A 12,940-nucleotide genomic window follows, 5' to 3' on the forward strand; every position below is an offset into this window, starting at 1 on the left:
TGATGTTTCCTGGATCTTCTTTGTGTGTGTGGAGTAATAAGTAGATGGTGCTTTTTGCTAATGGGATTTGGTCTTTTAGAGCTCTGGATTTTTTTTTTTTCTTTGCCATTATGGTTTATCACAGGATATTGAATCCCAGAGGTGAGTAACCCTCTAGATTTAAGGCAGCCATGTGCAGGAAGGCAGGTCTTGGCAAGGGGAAGGGGCAAGCAACAAGAGTGGCTATTCTGGCTTTACAGACGTTAGGCTACTGTTTTTCTACAACTGACGCTACAAGGGATGAAGATGAATCTGGCAAAGACGTCTGGGCTGGGGTGTGCCCAGGACTAGAGATGAGGTCTCCTGGCTGCTCTAGCATGGAAGAAGAGGAGAGGAACATATGTGACTGCCCTCCATGACCAGAGAGGGAATGACCCTGAGTCAATTCCTGTGATCAACCCTCTGGTACACAGGAAGCCCTTGGGCAGGACACCTTTGAGATCAAAAGCCCAGATTCAAGATCTAACTCAGGCTCCACCACCTAATTGCTCAATGAACGTAAGCAAATTTTGTTCCCTCATCTGTAAAAATGGCTATAACAACCGAACTTAACTTATAGGACTATTGTGGAATTGACTGAATTAGTCCAAGTAAGGGCTTTCCTGGGTGGCTCAGTGGTAAGGAATCTGCCTGCCACTGCAGGAGTCTCAAGAGATGGAGGTTCAATCCCTGGGTCAGGAAGATCCCCCAGAGGACGAAATGGCAACCCACTCCAGTATTCTTGCCTGGAATATTTCATGGACAGAGGAGCCTGGTGGGCTACATTCCAGGGGGTCAAAGAGTCAAACACGACTGAGCACAGCACACATACATACACACAGTTCAAGTAGCAAACAGAGCTCTTGAAAGAAAGGAGCCTTCCAGGCTCCCCTGTCTGTGGAATTCTCCAGGCAAGAATATTGGAGTGGGTAGCTGTTCCCTTCTCCAGGGGATCTTCGCAACTGAGGGATTGAATCCAGATCTCTTGAATTGCAGGCGAATTCTTCACCATGTGAGCTACCAGGGAAGCCACTGCTCAAGTTACAGGTTTGAAGACTTACTAGATCTTTCCATGGGGACAATCAACAAAATACAAATGCATCAAAGTACGGGGAAAAAAGCAATACAAACAAAAACAATTTGAAAAGAAAAAACCAGGAGATAATTATTGAGTATATAAAAGTGAAAATTACTGGAAGTTCAAAAATACAAGGAAGAGGAAAATGTAAATAAATAAAAACGTTGCGATGTGTTTGACAGCTAAAGAATTAAAATCCTTAATATATTTAAAAGTTCAACAAATCTATTAAGAAAATTAGTACATATATCAAGATAAAATATATACATTAAGTAATAAATATAAGCAAAAGGAAGTTCCATTTTTCAATTATGAAAATTGCAAAAAATAATGAAATTTATAATACTGAAGAGCATTCAAGGAAACTGATGCTATTGATGGAAATGTGTATCTAGTTTTTTGGCAGGCAATGTGAAAATATGTACCAAAGTATTAAAAACATCCATGAAATGGACCTTAAAAACATCTGTCTGATGGTTCAACATCTAAAAACTTTTAATACATATCAGAAATAATTCAACTCAGCATTATTTTTTAAGTATTAAACTGATGATTCAAATTCCCAAAAAAGGTTAATATTTGAAATATATAGTTTTTTCACGGGCTATCTTCAAGGAATATTTAATGACCATAAATCTCAGACGAAAGCTAAGGGAACAAAATGAGAACATTTGTCAAACAATCTCAAATTTGGAAAAAATACTTGAGGTTTGACAGAAAACAACAAAATTCTGTAAAGCAATTATCCTTCAATTAAAAAAGATTTGGGAAAAAATACGTGTATAGGTTTATTTATATTAAAAAGTATGGAAGAAGTCCATAAGGAAAAATTATGACGCTGATAGTAATGAGGAGGAATTACGACGTTAATAGTAATGATCTCGTGATGGGAATTTGGATTTTTGTTTTTAATTCCCAGTACTTTCCTGTATTTTACAAATGTCTTGTAATTTCTTCAGGAGGAAAAAACGTATTGGAGAGTTTAACTGATCGATTGAATGATTAGTGAATGGACAGTGTCAGATGTTACGTTTCAGGTTTCACTCTCATTTCCAACACAGACCTTCCGTCCTTCTTAGGTCTTCCACTCAGGCACCAATAAAAGGAGCAGTAATATATTAGGTAACACCCTCTGAAAGGACAGGGCTGCAGACCCCGAGCACTTTGCGGACCCCCAGGCAACTCGCGCAGTCGCACTGCAGCGTTCCCGCCTCCGCTGCAGCTTAGAGCTCGCCGGATCCCGGGAAACGGACTGCGCGGCTCTTCGCGTCCCCGCGGGGGTTTCTGCTCCACAGGAAATAGGGCCAGAATCTCTGCCTTAAATGCGCAGTTGCGTCATCCGCTAGCTAACCTCCTACCACAGCACACCCTCCACCCCGCAACTACCACCATCCTAGCTGTGTTTTCCTAAATGTATCCCGTTTACAGAGTCTCCTCGTGTGCATCATTAATTAGGGCACTTTGCAATTTACAAACCACCTGAGACAACTCCGGGTTCCAAACCCAGCTCAACAGATGACGTTTCGGACAGAGCAGGCTTAAGGAAATCAACCCCGAATATCCACTGGTAGGACTGATGCTGAAGTTGCAATACTCTGGCCACCTGATGCGAACAGCCGCCTCACTGGAAAAGACTCTGATGCTGGGAAAGACTGAAGGCAAAAGGACAAGGGGGCAGCAGAGGATGAAATATCACTGACTCGATGGACATAAATTTGAACAAACTCCGGGAGATAGCGGAGGACAAGGGAGACCGGCCAGCTACAGTCCATAGGGTCGCCAAGAGTCGGACAAGATGTAGCGAATGAACAGCAACACAACAAGCCTTAACATTCGAGACATTTACCCTTCTGACCAGAGTCCTTGCTAAGGACACCCCGTTAACATCAAGCCCAGACACGACAAAAAGTACACCTCGAGCCAGCCAGGAGTCGAACCTAGAATCTTCTGATCCGTAGTCAGACGCGTTATCCATTGCGCCACTGGCCCTGTACAAGTTAGCCTTGCACTGGAGCGCAGATCACGCCTTACGCACCTAACGACAGGCTCCACGACATTAGCGCTGCATTTCCGACGCTCGGCCGGGCTCTGCGTGATTCGGGTCTGCAAGCTCCCAAGGCTCCGCCTCTCCCAGCCAACGCGCTCAGCCAATCCTCAGCCGCTACGTCACCGCGCTCTTCCTCGCCCTCACACGGCGTCGCGTCGGAATGTGCGCCTGTGGCGCTCAGTGCCCGCGCACGAAGTTTGTCCAGCGCCGCGTCCCGTTTTCTCTCTCAGCCTGGCGGGGCGGGGCGGTGGGAAGAGGCTGGGACCTGCGGCCGCTGTAGGAGGGTGACCGGTATCGCTGGAGCCGAGGTGGCGCGGGGCGGCGCGGTCGGAAACCTAGGAGGGAGGCTGTGGTGCAGGATGGCGGCCACGACCTACGAGCGGCTGAAGCTGTGAGTTCCGCGGGCCAGCGGCCGTTGCCCGAGGGGGCCTGCAGGGCAGCGGGGTGCGGTGGGGGGCAGGTGTCGGCCGCCGGCCGCGGGGAAGCTTCCTGAGTCCCCGCCTGGGGCGGCGGGCCGGGTGTGGGAGCCCCGCGCGCTCCCCGCCTTCCTGGCCGGGTGCGGCCGCCCCTGGGGCCCTGCCGGAGTCGCCACAGGCCCGGGATTGACAGTCCCGCCAGCCTCTCTCCGCTGGACTCCGCCTCAGCGCCCGCGGCGGGGGCGCAGAGCTGCTCGCCGGGCTCGGCGTTAGCTTGCAGCCCTCTGGGCGCCCTCCTTCCCATTTTATTTTTTTTTGCAGAGGTGGCGTCTAAATTTATCCTTATTGCTTAGGAGAGAAAAAGTTTTTTTCTTGTTTCATGGGCCCATGGCAGCATTTTAAAGGCGCACACACAAGTGGATAAACCTGGTCTAGCTGGCCATTGAAGCCTTCCCGACCAGTCTTTAGGCTGCAGGAAAAATTTAAAAGTACAAGTCAGTACTCAAGGTCCTAAAAAAGTCTACTACTACTACTAAGTCACTTCAGTCGTATCCGACTCTGTGCGACCCCAGGGACGGCAGCCCACCAGGCTCCCCCGTCCCTGGAATTCTCCAGGCAAGAACACTGGAGTGGGTTTCCTACTTGGCTCTAAATATTGTGCCGCCCAAGCATAAAGCAGATTGCTAAATCCATGTTGACAGCCAGGGGCTACTGTCGAGAATTTTGGGCTCTGCAGATCGAGTTTTCGGTAAAGCCAAGCTCTCGAGGCTTTGAGAAAATAGGCTCTGGTTGTTAAGAGTTGTGAATTAAGTGTTTGTAGGGTTTGAGATTTGTCCTGGATTAAAAAGCAGTAACGTGTATTTCCCTTAGGGTTTACCATCAGCCCTTGCACTTTGCTTGTCTGTGAATAACTTTGTTCTACTCACTTTGTGTTTTAATGTTTTACCTCTAGACTGAAAATCCAGTGATTGGTACCTCAGAATGTCGGGCAGCAAAAGCAAATGTAATTTTCCAGAAGCTTATCTGTCCTTAAATAAGTTAAAATATCTTCGGACTTTGGCAGAGATATCACATTTCCTCTACAGGGAAAGGAGGACAAGAAGATGTGGTTTGAACACTTCCTATGCTGACAGAATCTCAAGCTCACTTAACTTTCTGGAAGGTTCAGATAAAGGTTATGGCTGCAAAATTCAAAGTGAGGTCATGTCCACGTCAGATGTTTTGCGTAAAAGACTATTACTTTTTCCTCAGCCGCTCCCCGCCCTCCACCTTGCCAGTCTCTTGACTCTAATTCCCTTGGAAAACCCCAGCTGCACGCATTCTCGCCTGGTTCTCCTTTGCAAGGTGATCCTTGTTGGTTAATTGAGTCTAGGGAGCTGTCTTTGACTCTGGTACTGGCCAGACTAGTGTCACGTGGGCCGTCCTGGCTAATTAGGTTATTGTCTACCTGATAGTCACTGAAGGGTTTAATGGGATCCTACACCAGGTGTCAATTGTGTTGAAGCAGTTTGGAGCCTTGGCTTGATTGCTGCTCAGCATTAGGTTAGGAAACGAGGTCGAATTTTCCTGTGGCCAAGGTTGACTGGGATGGAGAACTTGAGAGTTAGAGTGATAACTGCCTAGGAGGCACTGAATGCAGTCTCCAGACTTAAAAAGGTTGGGCAGGGCGCTCCATATACATAAAAGAGAAAGGAAATTTGGCACTGACATGGTGAGCCTGATGCTTTTTTGTATTGATTTTTGTGAGAAGTGGAAACTATAAATTTGTTTGGGTGAAAAAGCAAATCTGGGGTTATATGAAAGTCACGCTCCACTTTGTCAGTTCTTAACTTTTTCTGCCTGAAAAAATAGTTCTAAGTGCTTCTGTAAATGAGGATACAACTTTTTTTTTTTATAGATACAACTCTTTTACAACTTTGTTTTTCTTTGTCAGGGAGTGTGTGTGTTGGAGCCTGCTCTTATTTCTTCTGTTTTGCCCTTGCTGCTCTGAGGCTTGGTTTTAAAATGTGGCCTCTCTGACCTGAGGGGGTTTTTTTTTTGGTTTTTGTTTTTTTGATGCATTGGAGGCAGAAGTAGTTTCTGACCCACGTAAGAATTAGTGGGACACAATGGTCATTTTCTAAAGTGCCTAGAAATGTGTTTTAAGAGATTTGTGCAAGAGATAGTATGGTTATTTTATAATGGAAGTATTGTTACTGGCTTTATTTAAATATTGAAGTGCTTGGGATTTTAAAATTTGTCCTTCGTTATGCCGTACATTTTTTCCCAGCCCATCTGTGTCATAAGACGTTCACCTTCCTAAGGCCTGCGTTTCATCCTCTACTCTCCTGCTTACAGTCTCCAGTTCCATTTTATTGACCCATAGGATTAAGCCCAGGTTTCTCAGCCACCTGTGTTCTTGCCTCTCCACAGTCTGTCCTCTGACCTTATTTCCCATAACTGCTCAATGCCTTTTGTTTCTCATTTCGCCAGCCTTGGCCACCCTCTTTTTACTTCCAGGTTGGTCTTATTTTGATCTTCGTATCCAGAAGGGCTTCTTCCTCTCTCCCCTCTTTACATGCTGATCACATTTGTGGTAGAGCTGAGCGAGTGCAAGCTATTTCAGTCATAGCAGACTTATATTCCCTTGCCGCTTTGTGTCCTGACCCTGTTACTTACTCTCTCTGAATGGGATTTAATCTGTAAAACGGGAAGGTTTCTACCTCACAGTATCATTATTGTAAGGGTTGACAGAGTGTAGACAAAACCAGCATGCTTAACAGGTAACTCCTCTTCTCTGTGAAGCTTTCCCCCCGTATCTGTCTCTTCACTGGGCTCCTGTAACAGTCTGCTCTCACAGGGACCAGACCCCAGATGTCCATATGGGTTTGCACGTCTGTCTCTTAGGATTCGTTAACAGTGTACTTAGGGTCTAATGGGCAGGAGGACTGACAGAATGACTGCTCCATAGCACTGCTTGTGGTGCTCACTTTGCCGTCTAGAAACGATGAAATCATTATGTACACTTTGTTTCTCCAGCCGGGTTACAAGTATGTAGAACATACTAGAAACATCTGAATGTTCATTTCTTCTCTGGTCCTCCTCAGTACCTAGCATAAAGCCTGGTGCACGGCAGGCCCTCAGTGGAGCGCCTGAGTAAATGAAAGAACTTCCTAGTATAGAAAGTAGCGCTTTTCTGCGGTGCTGCCTTCTAGTACTAGCACTTCAAAACGGTCACAGTCTGGGGTGATCTGGAGTGTATGATGTAACAGCAGCAACTTAAGTCATTTCTTGAATGGTGTTATCTTTCCAGTGCCTCTGTGACATCTAGGCTGACGTGTATTCTCTGTCATTGTGGAGGACAGGGAGGACAGTGCCCTTGGCCCCCGGGTAGGTCACCCAGCCCAGCGGTGGCAGAGCTGGCCGTGGACGCGGCAGGCCCAGAGTCCGCTGGTCTTCCCATCACACTGCGCTGCTCACTGCGTGCTACCTTTTCTTCTCTTACCAGTCTGCTCTCCTCTTAGTCCTGGGGTGGTGTGGAAATGAGTTACTCACTATTGGAGATAATGGACATGTGCAATTTTAATTTGAACACGTAGAAAATAACATTGATTTGTTTGGAACTTGAAATTTATGTAACTTTAACATCCAGGCAGTTCTGAGTACCCTATTTCATTTAAATCATTTATGTAAGCTTGATGTCAAACTGAGAAATCTGAAATTACAAGACAGTTAACAACAGAAATCCATTATTGGAAACATTGAAAGGTGCTTTTTCCTTTTACAGTGTCAGGTGAAAAATGTGTAAGGCAGGAAATCTAGCAAGTGAATCAGGCTGCAGCTTATATCTAAAGAAACACTGTTTCCTCAGTTAAGAAGTGGCCTTTCTTTTTCAAAAAATGGTCATAGCTGTGAGGTCAACCAGGGCAGAGGCGCTAGAACCCTGAGAACAGACGTAGACCGGGCTAGTCTGTGCTGACGGCGCCGGTAGTCTGTCCAGTACGGTGAGCATTCAGACCTTTCACACGTCTCTCTCCCTGTGCCTTCATCCAGTTCTGCCTCCCCCTGTGGCCTCCGAGAACCACAAATCCGATCTCTCTTTTATGAGCTTGTTTTTGAAGTATAATTGACCTACAACACTATGTTAGTTTCTGGTACGCAGCATAATGATTTGCTTTTTGTGCTTTTCATAGTGTATAAGTCTGGTTATGCTATTTCATCGTCAGAGATATTAGTAACTATTGACTGTATTCCCACCTGGTGCACTTCATACCCTTGACTCATTTATTTTCTGACTAGAAGTTTGTACCTGTTAATGTCCCTCACGTGTTCCTTTCTTCCCTCTTCTCCCTCCAATCTTGCACCCCCCCACCCCCGCAACACCCCGGTCTCTCCATCTGTGATTCTGCTTCTGTTCCGTTAGGTTTGTTCACTTGCTTTGTCTTTTAGAATCTGCATACAGCTGAAGTCGTACAGATTTTGCCTTTCTCGTTCTGACTCATTTCACTTACCATAATACCCTTTTAGTTCATTGGTTGTTACAATGGCAAGATTTCGCTCTTTTGCTCTGGCTGAGTAATAGTCCATCGTGTGTGTGTGTGTGTGTGTATAAAACACATCATCTTTATCCATTTCTCTATTGACGAGCACTTGGATTGTTTCCCTATCTTGGCTTTTGTAAATAATGTTGTATTGAATGTAGGAATGCATTTATCTTTTCTAATTACTGTCTTTGTTTTCTTCACTTAAATACCCAGGAATGGACTTGCTGGATCATATGGTATTTCTGTTTTTAATTTTTTGAGGAACCTCCCTTCTCTTTTTTAAAGTGACTGCACTAATTTATCAGAGAAGGCAGTGGCACCCCACTCCAGTACTCTGGCCTGGAAAATCCCATGGACGGAGGAGCCTGGTAGGCTGCAGTCCATGGGGTCTCGAGGAGTCAGACAGGACTGAGCGACTTCACTTTCACTTTTCACTTTCATGCATTGGAGAAGGAAATGGCAACCCACTCCAGTGTTCTTGCCTGGAGAATCCCAGGGACAGCGGAGCCTGGTGGGCTGCCGTCTCTGGGGTCACACAGAGTCGGACACGACTGAGCAGCAGCAGCAGCAGCACTAACTTATCACCAGGGCACAAGCGTTCCGTTTTCTCCACGTTCTCGCCAGTACTTGTTCTCTGTTGTCTTTTTGATAGTAGCCGGCTGACAGGTGAGAGACGGTGTCTCGTTGTGGTTTTGATTGCCTTTTCCTTCATGATTAGTGACGTTGAGCACCTCTTCATGTGCGTATTGGCCATCTGAATATCTTCTTGGAAAGATGTCTGTTCACATCCTCTGCCCCATTTTTTAATCAGGTTGTTTGTTTTTTTTTCTCTTGAGTTGTTAGAGTTCTTTATATCGTATATATCATTTGCATATAACTTCTCCCGTTCAGTAGGCTACCTTTTGTTCATAGTTTCCTTCACTGTGCAAAAGCTTTTTAATTTGATGTAGTTACATTTGTTTATTTTTTATTTTGTTTCCTTTGCCTGCGGAGACATATCAAAAAAAAAAATTACTGAGATGGATGTCAAAAAGCATTCTGCCTGTGTTTTCTTCTAGAAATTTTATGTCTTCAGATCTTACATTTAAATCTTTAATCCACTTGGCATTCACTTTTGTCCATGGTGTGAGAGAACGGTTTAGTTCTTTTACATGTAGCTGTCCACAGTTTTCCCAACACACTGTCCTGGACAATGTTCCTTGTGCACTTGGAAGAAGTCTTGTGTGTGTCTGTGTGCGTGCGTGCGCACACACGTGTGTGTATCTGTTACAGATTTTTGGTTTGTGGTTACTGCGAGGTTTATATATAGAAGTCTCTGTCTATCATTATTTTAAGCTGCTGCTCTCTTAAGTGAAAAGCATTTTCACCACCCTGCACTTTTACTCCTGTCCTCCCCGCCCCCAGCTCCGCGTGTTCATTTGACATCATCCTTTACATCTTCTTGTTTTGCATATCCCTTAACTGCTTATTGTGGATGTAGGTGATTTTCCTGGTTGTATCCACTGGCTGCAGAGTGCACGGTGGCCCAGAGCCGGAGTTGCCCTGCTGGTGGGCAGAGCTCGGTGTCAGAACGTGCGGCTGGGCTCTGGTATGGCAGGCTGTAGGGCTTCAGTGCTCCTGGAGCTGTTGTCTGCCCACTGAACTGTGGGGCAGGGACTTAGGGGGCCCCAGGGGTGGTGCCAGCCCACTGGTGGGTGGAGCTGGGTCCCAGGGCCTCTGGCTGCAGGGTCCTGGAGATCCTGGGGCTAGTCCCGGGACCCTGGTGTCTAGGGCTGATCCCTTGCCCTTTGGTGTACAGGGCTGGGTCATGGGGCAGCTGTGGACTCAGGGGTCTTAAGACAGCATGTCTGCTGGTGGGTAGGTGGGCTGTATCTCTGCCTGGCCAGTTGCTTGGCCTGAGGTGCCCCAGTACTGACGCTTGTGGAGTCAGGCCAGGCTAGACAGCTAGTGGGGCGAGGTCCTTGTGCTAATAAGCTAAGAGGATTCCAGAGTGGCACTTGCCAGTGCCCGTATGATAGAGGGAAAGACGTCTGCCAGCATCCTTCTCCCTCTGGGGTCAGCGGGTGAGTCTGACCCAGGCTCCTTTCAAATGATTGCTTCTGTCCTGGAGCATGTGAGATTCTGTGTGCGCCCTTTAAGAGTGGAATCTATTTCCCACAGCCCTCTGGCTGTCCTGAAAGTAAGGCCCACTGGCCTTCGAAGTGAAACGCTGTAGGGGCTGATCTTCCCAGTGAAGGAGCACCCAACTGGAGCGCCCACTCCATGTGGGGCTGGAGCCCTCGCGCCTTGGGGAGAGCCTCTGCAGTTGAGTTACCCTCCCTTTGGGGGTCACCTACCAGGGGTATGGACGCACCTACCCTGCGTCTCCTCCCTGCTGCCCGTCTTGTGTGGTTCCTTCTTTGGGTCTGTAGTCGTAGAGGATCTCTTCTGCTGGTCTATCGTTTGTCTCGTCGGTAGTTGCTCTGGAAATGTGATGTTGGCGTGCCTGTGGGAGGAGGCGAGCTCACAATCTTCCTACCTTTGCCATCTTGGCCACCCATCTCCATGGGCCTCACAGCCCTTTATTTTTAAAACCTAATGGGCTTTGAAGTCCATGGTCTCTGGGATCAAGAAGAGAGAGTGCAAGCTTGGGCCTATTTTGATGTATCTTCCAAAAACTGTCATCTTAACAGAAGCCAGAACTCTGGGTTGATGTCAAATCCGCTGTCTTGAAAGACACCAGGTAGTATTCCTGTCGAGTTAGAATTGTTAATCCCTCCTGGATTCTTATGACCTCACCAGTTTATTTTAGTATGCGATATTACTTTGAACTTTAGAGATTTGATATCAACAGCATAGTTAATGATCAAATAATCTTTTCACAGGGAATTTCTTTAACTTCTAAAATCTACCTTGTAAGATAAGTAATTTGAAAAAAACATCACATAGTTGAGGGCCGGTATTTTCTCTTTTGCAACAGGAAGAAAATTTTACACACACACACACATGCAAACCAGAGAATCAATCTTTATTTTTATCTTAGGATTTTTTTTTTTTGCCACAGAGAGGGGCATGTGAGATCTTAAGTTCCTCAAACCAGGGATGGAATCCATACCCTCTGCGTTGGGAACAGGAAGTCTTAACCACTGGCCCACAAGGGAAGTCCTTGCTTGTATTTGTTCATCACTGAGTGTTCTTAGTTTCTGTGTACTTACGCCATTGAGTACTTGGTGTAGCCTGTTGATGTTAATTTTGGAAAAACTCCAGGCAGAACTTGGCTTGGCTTTAGTGATAGTTTGTAGAGCTTCTAATCAGAGAAAACCCAATTCTTCTTTCTCCTGTTATTGGTTATAGCATAACTGCAGAAGAGCGTCCCAGGTGGCACTGGGGGTAAAGAACCCGCCTACCAGTGCAGGAGACATAAGAGAAGTGGGTTCGATCGCTGGGTTGGGAAGAGCCCCTGGAGTAGGCAACGGCAGCCCACTCCAGTATTCTTGCCTGGGAAATCCCATGGACAGAGGAGCCTGGCGGGTTATAGTCCATGGGATCGAAAAGAGTCTGAGAGGACCTAGGGACTAACCAAGATACGAGTTGGAATGATACTTGCTGTTATAATTAGTTGGCTTCTGAGCTGTTACTTATAATTACTCTGCTTAGAAATGTTGATTAGGTAGCAGTCACTGTTCATATCTTCATTTTTCCAATTCGTAAACTTTTCAATGACACTGATCAGAGCAGCCTGCTGGCAGCACCAGGAGTAACTTAGATTCAGCAAAGGTCCCAGAGCCCTTGGGCTAGATGGAACTCTTTTTTAGCTTGATCTGCAGTTACTCTTATTTTTGTTTTTGTTCTTTTAACACCTTTTAAAACTTAATTTTCATTGTAATCTAAATCAAGTGTACGGTTTAAAACGAGCAAAGCTTATTATAAAAGAGCACTCTTCCGCACTCCCAAGCTCCACTGTCCCTGAGATCAGCTTTCATGTTTTTATGCAGTTTCCTCTGATCCTTTGCTCCGCACTTGTTAACAACATGCTTATAGTGCCATTTCCTGATTTTTTTTTCACTTTTAGTCATATGATGACTTTTTGCTTCAAAAAATGGGAATTCAGTTTTTGTACCTTTCTCTTCTCTCAATGAAGTAATTTAGTGCTCACATTATTATGGTTGCATAGGATTGACTCAAAGGACATCAACAGCATATTATAATATTACATTTGCTTATAAAAACGCTTTGTTTTTCCTTGAATTAGAAAGTGTCTTTTTTGGTGGGCATGTGCACACTGCTGTATTGCAAATGGATGACTAACAAGGAGGCAGGTGGAACTCTGCTCTCTGTTGCGCATCCTGGATGGGAGAGGGGCTGGGGGGATGGATACATGGCTGTGTAGGCTGTTCACCTGGAACCACCACCACGTTGTTTGTTAATGGGCTAGACCCCAGTACAGAATAAGCTTTTTTAAAAAAGTGCCTGTATTTTATTTGCTTGGCTTTTCTTTATGTCCTTATTGTTAATAAATCTTCAGTTTCTGGGACAGCAGTAAAACTTCTCAGGGAGGTCAGGTAGCTGTCGATTCATCTCCTTCTCTGAGTCTCGCCTCCGGGAGCCCTGTCCTTTCGGCTTTAATCTGACTGGCTGTTCCTTAGGCCTCTTGTGTAAGCTGTTGTCCTGGACCCTCCCTTTACCATCATCTCGACAATTTCTTTTACCTCTCTCTTGTTCTGGATTCTAACTATGTTGATTTACTCCATTTTGATGAAAGAGCTTTTCCTTCTTTCTCAGAAAGAGTGAAAGAGAAGTATCTTTTCAGATGTTGCACATCTGCAGATGTTTCCATTTTGTCCTCAGGTACTTTTATATGATACTGTGGCTAAGTATT

General features: G+C 45.7%; 1 protein-coding gene and 1 non-coding gene across 2 annotated transcripts in view; one reads left to right on the forward strand and one right to left on the reverse strand.

Annotated features, from left to right (window-relative positions):
* Positions 1-3,012: 3,012 nt before the first annotated feature.
* Positions 3,013-3,085, reverse strand: TRNAR-ACG. The gene has a single exon. It is a non-coding gene; the product is annotated as a tRNA-Arg (tRNA).
* A 141-nt stretch (positions 3,086-3,226) lies between these two features.
* The window catches only part of SACM1L (SAC1 like phosphatidylinositide phosphatase), a 53,227-nt gene continuing 43,513 nt past the window's right edge, over positions 3,227-12,940 (forward strand). The window contains exon 1 of the mRNA XM_027523424.1: positions 3,227-3,534. Within this exon, the coding sequence (XP_027379225.1) occupies positions 3,503-3,534 (32 nt within the window). The 5' untranslated portion in view covers positions 3,227-3,502. The remainder of the gene's footprint in view (positions 3,535-12,940) is intronic.

This window comes from Bos indicus x Bos taurus, chromosome 22 (genome assembly GCF_003369695.1).
Source record: "Bos indicus x Bos taurus breed Angus x Brahman F1 hybrid chromosome 22, Bos_hybrid_MaternalHap_v2.0, whole genome shotgun sequence".
Taxonomy (NCBI): domain Eukaryota; kingdom Metazoa; phylum Chordata; class Mammalia; order Artiodactyla; family Bovidae; genus Bos; species Bos indicus x Bos taurus.